Here is a 13,883-nt window from a genome sequence, read left to right as displayed (position 1 = left end):
AGGTCATCTCCTGTGCACAGGCACAATGTAAGCCTTGGACCTGAAATACATTTGTTCTGGGTGCTAGATCTGAGAAATCACAAGTGTCCTACAGGGTTCTATGCTGGGGTTAAGATATCTAGATGGTTAAGGGAAGCTTAACTGATATCATCTGCCTGGACTTGTGCAAAGCATTTGACACTGTCCTGCACAACATCCTTGTCTCCAAATTTGAAAGATGTGGATTTGATAAATGGACCACTTGGTGAATAAGGAATTGGCTGGACAGTCACTCTCAAAAAGCTGCAGTCAATGGCTCAATGCCTGAGTGGAGATGACCAGCTCAAGTGGGTCCAGGGGAGGGCCACAAAGATTATCAGGGAGCTAAAGCACATCCACTATGAGGGCAGGCTGAGAGTCTGGAGGAGAGCAGACTCCAGGGGGACCTTATAGCAGCCTTCCAGTACTTGAAGAAGGCCTACAGGAAAGATGGGAGAGGACTCTTTTATCAGGGTATGTAGTGATAGGACATGGGGTAATGGTTTCAAACTGAAAGAGAATAGATTTAGATATTAGGAAGAAATTCTTTACTGTGAGAGTGGTGAAACACTGAAACAGGTTTCTCCAGATAAGTTGTGGATGCCCCACCCGTGGCAGCATCCAAGACCAGGCTGAATGGAGCTTTAAGCAACCTGAGCTAGTGGGAGTTGTCCCTGCTCATAGCAGGGGGTTTGGAAATACATGGTCCTTAAAGTCCCTTCCAGCCAAAACCATTCCATGATTCTATGATTCTTCTCACCTTCATGGAGAGCAGACGAGTCAGATAGATCTCTGGGATTGCCTTGGCTCGCTCCCGATCCCTTAAGCTCCCACGTCGATGCTTGGGAAGTTCTGGCTCTTCTGTTGGTTTTACCAGGTGCCAAAGTTTGATCCCACCTTCATCTGCATCTTCCAGCATTGGTGTTTCTAAAACAAGCAATTGTTTAGTGTCAGTTCTCTCACAGTAGAGCTTGTCCAGGTGAGCCCCAAGGAAGCAAGATTTCACAGTATGATAGAAACACAAATGGAAAGGAATCTCTGGAGGCCTCTATCCAGCCTTCTGCACAGAGACAGCAGTTGCTAGCACTACAGCAGGTTGCCTTTGTCCATCCAAAACCTTCAAGTTTTTGGAAACTTCGCCAGACAGAGCTCTCCCACCACCTCAGTGGTCTGTTCCAGTGCTACACCACACTTTTGCTGAAAACATTTTTTTCCCCCACATCTAATTTGAACCTGTTATACTGCAGCCTGTGGCTATTGTCCCTACCCCCATAGGAGTACCCATGGACCTGTTCTCTCTGCCAAGCAGTAAAGTAACTGCCTGGTGTCCCAACACCACCCTCAGGCCATGCTCAGCACCCAAGGGTATTAAGATTCCTGTAAGCTGCAGACTGTGCTCAGCCCTGGAACGTCAGAACTAGAGACCTGTGCTTATCCTGCCCATCCTGGCTTTTCTCTGCTCTTACACTCCTTTGCTTTTCTCTCATCTCTCCTGTCCAAGCCTTAAGTTCTCTGACAGTCCTACAAGTGTCCAAATTATGTATCAGCCTTCTATAGCAGCAGAAAGCTGGGGCTGTAGCAAGAGACTTGTCCCACTAACTGGCTAGGGCTGTAAAATCAATTTATGAGAAAAGGACATCAAACTCACTCTCTCCTGGGATATAATCCTGATTCTCCCTGTGGATGTGCTTGGTCAGGCGTGGGACCAGTGCTACTGTTGCTCCATCGGGCACCTGCACACAAACAAAAATCCACATAAAAAAAAGGGGCATGTTTTTCAACACCACAACAGGCAAGTGTTTGTAAACCAAACCAGACTATGCCACTACTAGAAACAGGGACAGAAACAGGGATTTTGGGGCACCATCACTGGAGACTCTTGCCTGTACCAATTAAAAAACCCATGTGCAAAGTATGATGAAGATGGTTATACTGAGGGACTGAGGTAATTCACATCTAGAACACGTTTCAGCAAGATAGGACACATTGGTGCAAGATAGTTAAAAACCCCCTCTTTACATTCCTAGAAGCTGCTTCACAGATCAGCACACCATCACCTACTGACTGGTTTGGACTGGAACATTAACAGATCCAGCAGCATTGCCTGCATTGCAACAGCCCTAGGCATGAACTTGTGTGTCTCCTTCCAAACTCTACACCTGCCCACATCTCAGGTACAGGTTAAGGAGAGGGCTATGCTTGCTGAAGTCAGAGTGCACTCCACGGCACTGACTTAATTTGAATATGCTGCTGCAAAAAGGCTCCAGTCTTTTGACAATGATCCACCAGGAGCCAGATCCACAAATAGAGCATAGCAGTGTGTAGATGTGAGGACAGACAAGGCAATAGCAGACTGAGTTCTGACCTTGTAATGCTGAAGAGTGTTCAAGCGTTTCCAAGTTCCTTGAACAACAGATGTCACATCCTCATCAGACAGTATCAGATGACCTGCCAGCCCTGATCTCCACTCTACAGAAAATGAAAAGGTAAACTATGAATTTGAGGCATTTCTGAAGTCCTGGGCTTTCAGCCTGTTTGACCCTGTTACACACCCACTGATCCTCATCAACCTTTACCCATGCTGTTTCACAGACAGCATAACCTGAGCCAGTGCCTGTACCAATGCCGAGTCCTGCAGCCACAGGACAGCCTCTCTGAGCACAAGCACAGGTGGCCTCATGGCCTCCCAGGTTCCACTCGCCAAGTTTCTACTAACAGTCAGATTGTGACTCTTCAAGCAGGTGATTCAAACCACATATATGCACCCACAGTCCTTATTACCTACTATTGCCCCAGTACCTGTCCATCTATAAATATCACCACTATTCTGCAACAGCCAAAGAATGAAGAAGATAGAGAACTTGGTGGTTTCTCTCACAGTGTAGGTCCTATCTTTCATTAACCACTGTGGGCAAAATCCTTCCTGACGTATATTACTGAGATGTTGCCATTGATTTCACTGGCAGGAAGTCACAGTCTATGACTATAGTTAGTTATCTCTGCACCACACAAATAAGTCCTCCCCTCCTACACATTCTCCATGTTGTTTTATTTTTCCTGTGTTACCTTGCCCAAGCCATTGCCATGGTCCAACACCGGCAAAGAACATCACAAAATGGACAAGCTGGACCTGACTGCTTCTTTCCCACCTTTGCCACTTGCTGTTAGCCTCTTCCCAGCATCATGCCCTGTTGAGTCCAGCCAGACTACAAGATCTTTGGTCAGTGACTCTGCATGCTCAGCTGAGAACGACATCAGGCATGCCAGGGTGCTGTGCACAGATAGCAAATGACCACTCTTTCATCTTCTCACTACATTTTGGCACCAAGAAATTCTGCTTACCAAGGTCCAGGGTGTCTGGGTCTGGTCGGTGACAGTATGGTGTCCCTTTATAGATCTGATCTAGGATTTTCTCCTTCACCTGTGTTATGGTGTCACAGTCTAGCACCTTTGCAGAAATCCCTTGGGAGTCCTCTGCCCCTCCCGCAGCTACTCCTGCTTGTGTCAATGCATTTAAGGTCTGGAGAAGAAAAGGTCACAGCTACTCAGTTGATAAGATTACATCTGACACATTTACACCCCAGATGGTTGGCATTAAGGCCAGTTAACAGTCCCTTCACTGTAAGAGTTTCAGAGAAGAAAACACCACAGATGTTAAACACCCTGTGTTCTCAGTCTTGTGTCAAGAGCTGGAAGCCAGTTCAACAGCTGTGGAGGGGCTTGGATGTGCCATCAGCAATTTCCATCCTCTCATTTCTGGACACAGAGCACAGCACATACACCAGGTTACTGTGGTAATGGCTGCTCTCAGCCTAGGGCAAAACTGCCTGACTTTGCAGAGCTCTTGCTCATCTGTGCAGTTGTGCTGCTGGGATAAAACTGGCTCTCAGAAGACAGTGTCAGGATGCTGCTCTTCTGCCACAATAACAGGAGCAGAGACATTCAACCCTGTGGAACCAGCATGCCCAGAGGGAACAAAAAGATTTGGTGCCTACCAGAGTCCGGTACTCCAGGTCCTCTCTCAAGAGGCGGTTGTCATTCAGGGTGTATTTGGCTTTTCCTGTCACCCAGTCAACGGGCCCTTTGTCCACCTGGTGCTTGATTCCACGAAACAACATGTAAAGGGGCTCCCCAACAGAGTCCTGGCACAGAAGGGAAGGAGTTTCCCCTGAGTGAAATTGAGTTTGCTCCTCCCAGCAGAGCTGAACGGCTTGGAAACGTGGACACCCAGGCAGAGGAGGGGCAGGACTGGGGATACGGCAGCGAGGGCAGGACTGGGGATACAGCAGCGAGGGCAGGACTGGGGATACAGCAGCTAGGGCAGGACTGGGGATACAGCAGCTAGGGCAGGACTGGGGATACGGCAGCGAGGGCAGGACTGGGGATACAGCAGCTAAGCCACAGCAGGCTTAGAGGGAGCCTCTGCCCTCAGCTCCTGCCCCACGCGCAGGGAAGGGGCACGGGCCAGCTTCCAGGTGGATGCACGAGAGCAAGGCACTGCTCTGCCTCCTCACCACCCATCTGAGAGGCTCTCCTAGCCAGCCCCTCTCCAGCAAAAGAATTAGGTCAGAATCTGTCCTCCCTGTGCACAGACCCGCCTGCAGCCAGCACATCTCAAGATAAAGGAGCTACACTAAGCTCTCCATAATCTGGCAAGACATCCTGAAGGTAATAAGTGGTATTAATGCTGATTTAAGCATCCCTGTCCCCAGTGAACAGCCCAGCTTGCCATTCCCCATGCTGAAATACAGGATGACTCTGGCACTCTTTCAGCTACAAGCGAGGCACAAAGCAAAGCTGTGGCTGTCTCCCTTCTTTTGGCCCCTCTACACCACAAAGGGACAAAGAACTCACCCTCACAAATGCATACAGGCAGATGGACATCCAGTTGGTTAACAGCTTCTCTACCACTGTTTCTGTCCTGAAAGAAAGCATGACGTTGGTCACAGAAATGTGGTACAGAGCAGGGGGGTTCTGGAGAAAAAGATCACTCCCCTAGAGAAAAATTCACATTAAGTGATGATAGGGGATCAAGGGAGAGAGAGGAAAAAAAAGGACTTTAGTGGTCAGTAAGGTTAATGCTTTAGATACCAGTTATTCAAGGCACTTTTCAGCCTGAAGGAGGCACCAAATTACACAAGTGGAGAGTCAAGCAGATGGGACAGAGGAAAGCTTCTGGTAGATCTCAAACAAGGGAAATTTGTTCAGATCAGAAGGATGGGCCAGACAGGAAGCTAAGAGGGATCTAAAGACTGTCAATATTTCAGTTTAGCTTCCAAGCATGGCATGACTGTGAGCCCAGGGACCTCGAAATATCAGAGAGATTAGCAGACCTGGCAAAGCCCTAGTACCTGAACACAAGGAGAGAGTTACTGTACAGCAGCTTCGAAAGAGGAATTTGGGGTGGACAACTGCAGCTTCCTACTCTTTTCACACCTTTCCTGCTATATTCCCTGACAGTTGCTGTCTGGAGAGAGAGGTATCATTGTTACTGCTTCCTCCCATTTGATGCACATTGTCTGGACACACTCAGGTCTTACGGCTGCAGCCCGTGTCACGATGTGGTGGTACTCACAGGAGTTTCAGAGCTTGCCAGCTGGGCAGAAAGGCTCTGCTCTGTCCCCTCAGACACCTGACAGTGTGACCACGGCTGGCTCACTCACCTCCGCAGCATCAGCTTGGGGTTCTTGGCCACATACTGCTCCACGAGGTCATTCAGGAGCGTTTTGAGAATGTCAGTGAAGTACTCCAGCTTCCCGTGCAGCGACACAGTGAGCAACGACGCCACGTAGGCCCGGTCTCTGGGGGAGAACGTGCGCTGGATTTCCAGAGTGTGGATGAACTGATGGAGAGAGAGAGGAGACAGTGTGTGAAAACAAGGCAGTCTGGCTCTTGGAAGAAGTGGTGCTGCAAAGAGCTATTCAGGAACGAACTTTAACAGATGCTGCTTGCTTCCTGCTACCAGTGATGTGGCCCTTGGCCCCACAGCAAGCTGCAGGCAGACAGAGGGGCATTACCTTGGTGAGGAAGAGCTTGCTGTTGAGCAGGTTGGAGAGCTGGACCAAGCCCTGCTCCACAGTTTGCCGCCGGCACTCAGGGATGTCCAGGTCCCTTTGCAGCGGTGACTCACGGTGGCCCGGGAAGAAAATGCGTTCTGCATAGGACTTGTAGTCTAAGAAGGGGATTCCTGTGCCCACAAGGTCACTTGTGAGGTCCATCATCTCAGTCATCAGGTCTGAGAGAAAGGAAATGCCCATGAGGTTGACTAAACGATCACAGAACTGACGGTGCAGAGGATAAGGTGAGTGCAGGAACTAGGGCCAGCAGGATGGGTATGAGGAAGAGGAAGGATGTTTCCTGTCAGGAAAAGGCACATTGGGGTCCCATTGCTATGACATTTAAAACTTGATGAGGCACTGGGAGAAACTACATGAGGAAACTTCCAGCCTTGGGGAGGAACTAAAAGGTGAATTTGGTGATTATTCTCATTTACAGTTAGGGGCTGGCTTCCGGCTTTATACAGAAGTTGTTACTGGTCAGCATAGCTCTGTGGTCATGGGCATTATCTACAGTAGAGCATTAGCAATGTCCTGTTCCTCACTGTTTCCTCCATCAGCTGGAGACTACAGTTTGAGTCACTTGCACTGTTTCAGAGCCCCAGACTCTCACACAGGGGCTCGCTGCTGTAAGCAGCTGAAGGACAAGGTTTGTGGGCCCAGAACATAGCATATAACTCAACCTGCCCTACACCAAGGCTGCACTAGCTTTCTCTCCAGGTGTGCTGTCTTGACCCACAGCTGTTCCTCTGGGTCTGGAGGTTGAACTGGAGAATCAGAGTGGTCTGTATAGATCATTGTCCTCTGAATTAAAAAGAAAAATTAAAATTGGAAAAATTTGGCTGTATGTTTCAATGCTTAGCCCGGGATAGTTATTGCCTGCTCTGAGATACCCAAACAAGTACACAGGAATGGAAAGGGAGGTAGGGCTAAGAGTGGTTCTTCAAGCTTCTCTGAAGCTGCAAGAAACTAGCAGCTCAGTGACTAACCTGTGAATTCCTTCTTACATCTATCCCGAACACTTGTTTCCAGATTTTCCAGCTGGATTTGAACTTTCTTGTAATCCCTCAAAGCCTGTTTGCTCTTCCTCCTGCAATAAGAAGCAGAATTGTTCCTGGTAGCCCTAGCCCAAGGATTGTCCCTGCCAGCTGTTGTGTTGCTGCCAAAGACTCCATGGCAACTGGCGTTGAGCTGACTTCTACATAACATCATCTTTCCAGGACACCAAACAGCATTCTGGAAACTAGATGTATCTTTTGGAGCACCCATCAGGTGTGAGCTCCGAAAGAAACACTGTGCAAGCTGTGACCAGGAGGTGTAAGATGCCTCACACACCAAACAACACCAGGGGCTCAGAATTTAGAACAAAATAAAACCTGGGACCTTGTTTAGGCCTGAGATGTACACGCTTGGCCACATCCACCGAATAACGTTGTAGAGGAACTTAAAGACCTCACACAACGCCCGAGTTTCTTACCTGTATATGAAGACAATGACCAGAACAATCAGTGCCACGAAGGATGCACCAACACCCAGGCCGACCTGTGCCTCCAGCGGGAAGGTGAGCTGGCTTTCTGTGTCGTACTGCACTCGGCCCAGGAGGAAGTTCAGGTTCCCCATCTGTACCTGTAAGAAAGCACGTGCCACAGCGTAAGCTCAATGCAGCACTGAAGTACAAAGCCGCAGGGCTTCTCCAGAATGGGCACAGGTGGCATACAGCTCTCTAGCAAAGGTGTCCCACAGCACAGCTCCTGAATCCAGCCACACCATTTGCTTTCAGGCAGCATCTGGCATGTAAGAGTGAAAAAAAGAGCAGCTCCTTGTCACCCTGGTACCTCTCCCGTCCCCCACCAGGGCTTCTGCTTTTCTTCCACTTCCTAGTGCACTCCCTGCCTCCACCACTACTTCTTGCTTGTGCTTCAACAAAGGACAGGATTTCTTGTGGTACTGCTGATGCCTTACCGTGAATTCTGGGAGCAGGTCTGTGCCCTCTCGCTTTGTGCGGTGCCGTGGAGCTGGCTGCTCAGAGGGAGGCTCACAGTAGAGATGATTCCTTGTTAGAGTCTTCACCACACAGACTCCTTCCCCGATCATAGCCATAACTTCATCCTTGGAAATAGCCAGATCTAGATTTTCCCCCTGGAACAGATGTGGAACAGCACTTCGGATCAGGTCAAAATCAACTCTGCATTCCCATGGCTCCAGAGAGGATGAAGGAGACCAATGCCATAGGATGAAAGCAGCCTTTTTTCTTCTCTGACTGGGCTCATGTCTGAATTGGGTGCAGAAGTTCATTTTGTAAGCTAAAAAAGTCACTTGTGTATGATTTAGTTTATAGCTTCGGGACTCATACTATGCTGCATAAGTATTTATAAATAGCCTGTCTTCTTAAGGCTCTTCAGCCACAGCACAACTAGGTTCAACTCTTCCCTCTGTGTGCATATGCATATACATACACACAATGCACATCTATTTCAACAGGTAGTTGCCTGTCAGATAAGAACAATAGCATAAATGTGTTACACCTTTGAAAAGTATTGGTTGGCTCACCTGAGTGCTTTTCCTCACATGTACAGAAAAAGAAACCCCAAACATTAGCCACTCCACCATATCAACTTTAAAGAGGGATTTTCCTACCTCCACCTAGTAACAGGTCTCTCCTTCTTCCAGGATTCTTACTCTATGTTACTTCTAAAAGAATCTTAAAAAGTTATGAAAAAGTAGGCAGCTGAGAATAGGATGTGGTTTTAAATTCTAGCTTATTAGAGTTCAAAATAAAAAAGCACGGGAGTTTCCACAAGCCCTTAACAATGATTTATGGGCTCAAGAGGGGTTTTTGTTTTATGCACTCTCTTCCTCCTCATGTACCATTTTTCATAGGCCAAATTAAATATGCTGTGACAGGTTGTAAGCCTGTTAAATGCTTTAAAACCCTGGATGCTGAGTGACACCCATTTAAAACGCTCGGGTTAGAAGTAACTTTGCTACAAGGAACATTTCCAGGTCATTTGTGTGTTACCTCCACAGAGATGACGCTTCCTGGCTTGTGACGATACGGTTTGGCAGGGTCTTCAGCATTCAGTGGTTTTAGGGTGGGGTTGACTTCATAAGAGAAGGGCATGGGATGCAATGAGTTGAAATCAAAGCTCAGATTATCCAGAATGAATTCCAGTTTAATATGAACACTCCTCAACAGCAGATTAATGGCTGGAGTTTTGCACAGGATCAGGTAGGAGGAGTTAACAAGACATGGTTCTTCAAACTAAATGTGAAAAGCAAAAACAGTGTCAGTAGTGAAACACTAATGCTTCTCCTGCAGCTTTGCAATACTTCCCTACCCTGAGCAGTCTGGGGCCAGTCTGCATTCCTCTCATCTGGAGCAACGCCAGAGGAACTCTGCTTTATTGTTATGGGAAAAATCCACCATCTGAGGAATTCCCCACATCCCTCTACATAAAGTTTTCATAGCACTGGCTTTGTTGCAAGTACCTAGGTCTCAGCAGTAGGAATCAGCTCTGACATTTCCCTTGCAGCAAATTCTGGAGAGGCATCAGCTTTAGATCTCCCTGCTCTGACTGAAAAGGACCAAAGACCTTCAACGCAAGGCTGATTTCCTAGCCTGAATGCTTTGGTGGAATAAGCTTTCCTTCATCTGATTGCATATGTTTTATCCATTCAGTGAAAGCGTTAAAGTAATTTTTTTTTTTCTTCCTCCCCTACAGCCACAAACACCTTCCTAAGAACATAGGTAAAACCAGCTGTTACTGATGCACGTGCATCAGGAGGATATTCTCCCAGTTTATGGACAGGAAAGCCCTCCATCATTTGCACTGCAAATCCTTCTTGTACTTGGGCTGCCAAACACTCTCTACCTCTGCAAATTCCACTGCAGCTCTGTGACCTGGATGATCATATCAATATCTCTGTAGCGACCCATCCCAGGACACTGGCAGCAGGAGAGCAGAAAATGTTGGAGGAAGTGGTAATTTCACTGAACTCTGCCTGTTTTGTATCTCGGTGTGAGAGAGAGCCCAGGGGCTATAGACATGAACTACGCAAAAGGAAAAGTCATGAGCAAGGACATGCTTAGCCACACAAGCTGTCTGGCTCAGCTGCAGACTTCTTTATCTCCACACTGCTGCCCTGCGGTTTCTGTCCCACATCACAAGTCCTGGACATCTCTAAGCAGAGGCAGACCCAACCCATGGGAATGTTTGTGAAAGTGTTTAACCTCTCAGTCTGGCAGAGAACAGTCCCACTTGGCCAACACTGTTGGTACGATCCAGATAAGAGCAAGCTGGGGTGAAAGAAATCCACCTCTCCAGAGCAACACATCAACCCTTATGAATCCTCAGCTCCACTGGGCACTTTGCCATGCTACCTGCTGGACGCTGCACAGAGCATCCTCAGGGCACTCGGTGTCCGGGATGATTCGTCGCCGCCGTCCCAGCCCTCGGCGCCGCCGTTCAGAGGGAGAAACTGTCACTCGGATCTTTGGTTTCTGTACGACATCCAAGTTGTATCCATGAACTCTGAGCACTCTCCCTCCACTGAAAAAGGAAAGCAGCTGATCTCACTCACATATTATTCATTAGCTCTGTCTTGCCCACGCTCCCATCCTTCTGCTTATGCTCATTCCTACAAGCCCGGCTTTACTCCGAAGTAACTCGACAAACAGATGCCAACTCAACTCATCAAACAGATGCCAATGGTGCTGTAGTACCTGCCTCAGCACACAGCCCTGAGGAAGGTGCATTCAAGTCTTTCTACCTGAGGAAGCTTTTAGGTGGCTCTGCAAAAGTGATGTTGGGATCCAAAGTATATCTGAAGAGCGATCCTTCCAGTCTCCGCTCTTGGTCTCCATATTTGATAGTGACTGGGAGTTCTGCAGACACATTGCTGGGGCTTGTCTGGCATGCCAGCTGATCCTCTGTCATCTCAGAGAGACTTGGAGGGACAGAAGAGAGAACAAGGGATTAACACAGCCGCCACAGAGACAGATTTTATAGTGCTATGACTTGCTCTTTGAAGACAGTCTGCAAACCTCGTCTGCTATCTTCCTAAATTTAATGCTGAAAGGCCTTGTGCCTAATCTAAGCAAGCAATAATTGCTGGGCAGTCGTCAGTGAGCAGCACATGGACAAAAAGCAGATACAGCCACTGTCCAGACTGAAGAGACTGGCTGCATGCGACCAGGACACGTGCCCCTTCTCACCAGCAGTGCTGTCAGGTGTACGTGTCCCAGGATGCAAGAGAACAAGCAGCTCTTTGTTAGTCTGCAGAAGCCAACTGCAGTTCCCCATCAGCAAAAGCAGAGCTCTCAGGACAGGGTATAGTCCTGTCAAGAGACATGCAGAACAGAGGCCATGTAGCACTGTTCATGTCCAAGGGAACATGGGCAGGGATGTAAGGTGGTGGGGGTTGCTGCCATGACCCTCAAGGGGAGATGTCCTGGAACACAGAGAGCAGAGCTCCAGCAGCCTGTGCTAAGGGCTGAGCCAGGCAGCATCACACCCTGCAGCGCTCTGGGGAGGACTCGGGGCAGTGCACAGAGAGCACACGGACAGGCTCTGGTCTTACATGTGGCAAGGGAGGTCTCCAAGTAGGACACTGATCTCACTAGGATGCCCAGTCAGCAGCTTTGAGCCCAGAAGGGTAAGGCAGGTTCCCCCTGCTTTGGGGCCCTGAGTTGGAACAATGGATTTCAGCTCTGGGTTCTAGAAGAGGGAAGAAAAAAAACAAAATAAAAAGAAAAAAGGAGGTGAGTGACAAGGACCTCAAAAGATAAGGCAAGGAAAGGAAACAGCAGAACATGTTATGGTTGGACTCAATCTTGAAGGTCTTTTCCAATCTAAATGGTTCTATGTTCAGTGACCTCCAGTGCTCTGAAAATAAAAGCTATAGATCCAAATCACAGGCCAGCCTCCCCTAGGCTCCAGCAGCTACCTTACAGAGCAGAGGGAAAAATTACACCAGTAAAACCCACTAATCAGGGACCTGTCTTTCCATGGACTGCAAAAGGCAGATGGATGCTGCAAACAGCAGAGCTGAGCCTCACACACAAACCCTAGGATTAACAGTTCAAAGGGATTGTTCAGATTGGTAACTGGATTAATAACTCAGGTTAGCAAAAAACAAAGTAGCAAATAAATTGTCTGTTTGTCTAGTGAGGAGATTACCAGCAGGGAGCCCTAAGAATGTGTGTTGAGATCTGTACTGTTAAACTTACTTGAAGTTGACTTGGAAAGGGAAAATGAAATTTGATAAATCATTCAGAGTAACTTAGTAACATTGAGGAGCTGCAGCAAAACTTAGAGGAAGCAGAGTGGCACAAGTTAAGACACTGCTGATAAAGGAAGAGAGCATGAAGTGAGCAGGAGCAGGGAGAATACAGAAAAAAAGCAACCCAACCTTATGTACACAGTTGTGAGTTTCAAACTAGCTCCTGCCCGTTCAAGAGTGCTTTGCTGTGAGAACTCTACCTGCTGTAAGCACGGGCCTCAATAAAACCACACCAAGTGGGAGGAATTACTGGGAAGGGAATTAAGGAAAAAGATTTTTATGCCACAGTAAAAGTTCCTTTTGCACTTGTATCTTGAACATGGCATGCAGTTCTAATCACCCCGCCTCAAAATGGTGATAACAGAACCAAAATCAACAGCAGAGCAGCAATCACAACCCAGTATATAAAATGTTTCTATACAGCCAAAACCAGAATAGCCTATGACTTTTCAGGCATCTCTTTCCCCTTCCCATGGGAGAGGGAGACATGCAACTAGGTACATAAGCTGTAAGTTGCACAGCAAGGATGAAAAGAAAGAAATTGTATCTAACAATTACTTAAATCTTATTTCATAGTTGCCAGGTTTAAGGTATCAAAAAGTTATCAGGAATGTGTTTAGAGATAATAGGAAACATTTCTCCATACAACATACAGTAACTTTGGACTTACTGCCACTAGCTGCTGAAGTTAAGAAGCTGAAAGTATGTTCAAGCAGCAGTTTGCAAATTAATAAAAGGAAAGTCAGAAGTCTTAGTAAGATGTTAAGTCATACCAAAAAAACCCCTCCAAATCAGAAAGGTACCCTGTATTTTTCTTGTTCAAGCATTTAATAGTTACCAAAACACAACACAAACACCAGACAAAAAAAATCTGATAAAAATACCAGCAGCGAGTGCCTGGTAGCATCCCCTAAGTTCATGCAATGGACAGCTCTTTAGCAGAGATACTGGATGAACAAGGAGATGTATTAAAGAAGCAACAGTTACATTACCTGGTAGGTGAAAATATGGCCAGAAACTCCACGTCCTCCACCAGGCACTTCCACCACAATGTGCCCAAATCTCTCTGTCCAGCTCCCACCAGTGACGCACACGATACTACAGGGCAATCCAAGAACAGTGTCACACCATGGAAGGGCAGAGGTGCTGCATCCATCACATCAAGTCCTAAAACCATCTAGCAACCACAGCTCCCTTCTTGCAGCCTTATCACATACCCAGAATATACAACTGAACATTGAGGAGCACCTCTAAAAATTCAATTAGCAGAAAGAAAGGGGGAAGTTGCAAACAGGCTCATCCTATCCCAGATTATTCCTCCTAGGACAGACAGGATGAAGCCCAGTGTATCACAGACAGAGCCCAAGAACTCTGCTGTTGTCCAGAGCTGATCAGTCACATCTGGAGTGACCCCAGGCTAGTGGTGGTTAATCCACACATTAGTGCTGTCTGGTGCAGAAGAAAACTCAAGGCTGTAGGTTTAGCTGGCACTCATCTTCAGCCAGTGGCTTCTGGGAGCAGCCAGTT

General features: G+C 47.5%; 1 protein-coding gene across 1 annotated transcript in view; it reads right to left on the bottom strand.

Moving 5' to 3' along the window:
- Positions 1-778: 778 nt before the first annotated feature.
- Positions 779-13,883, bottom strand: part of PLXNB1 (plexin B1) — a gene marked incomplete at its 3' end in the record, with an annotated part of 33,079 nt that continues 19,974 nt past the window's right edge. Inside the window, exons 14-29 of the mRNA XM_008943933.1 lie at positions 13,349-13,454; positions 11,655-11,791; positions 10,845-11,021; positions 10,456-10,624; positions 9,094-9,336; positions 8,037-8,213; positions 7,552-7,700; positions 7,064-7,164; positions 6,036-6,253; positions 5,682-5,860; positions 4,873-4,939; positions 4,014-4,160; positions 3,361-3,538; positions 2,384-2,487; positions 1,667-1,751; positions 779-945 (exon numbers count right to left, since the gene is read on the bottom strand). Coding sequence (XP_008942181.1) covers positions 779-945; positions 1,667-1,751; positions 2,384-2,487; positions 3,361-3,538; positions 4,014-4,160; positions 4,873-4,939; positions 5,682-5,860; positions 6,036-6,253; positions 7,064-7,164; positions 7,552-7,700; positions 8,037-8,213; positions 9,094-9,336; positions 10,456-10,624; positions 10,845-11,021; positions 11,655-11,791; positions 13,349-13,454 — 2,404 coding nt within the window. The remainder of the gene's footprint in view (positions 946-1,666; positions 1,752-2,383; positions 2,488-3,360; positions 3,539-4,013; positions 4,161-4,872; positions 4,940-5,681; positions 5,861-6,035; positions 6,254-7,063; positions 7,165-7,551; positions 7,701-8,036; positions 8,214-9,093; positions 9,337-10,455; positions 10,625-10,844; positions 11,022-11,654; positions 11,792-13,348; positions 13,455-13,883) is intronic.

This window comes from Merops nubicus, unplaced genomic scaffold (genome assembly GCF_000691845.1).
Source record: "Merops nubicus isolate BGI_N331 unplaced genomic scaffold, ASM69184v1 scaffold18767, whole genome shotgun sequence".
In the NCBI taxonomy this organism is placed as follows: Eukaryota; Metazoa; Chordata; class Aves; order Coraciiformes; family Meropidae; genus Merops; species Merops nubicus.
The sequence above is the reverse complement of the archived record's forward strand: the minus strand, read 5'-3'. Positions and strand labels throughout refer to the sequence as shown.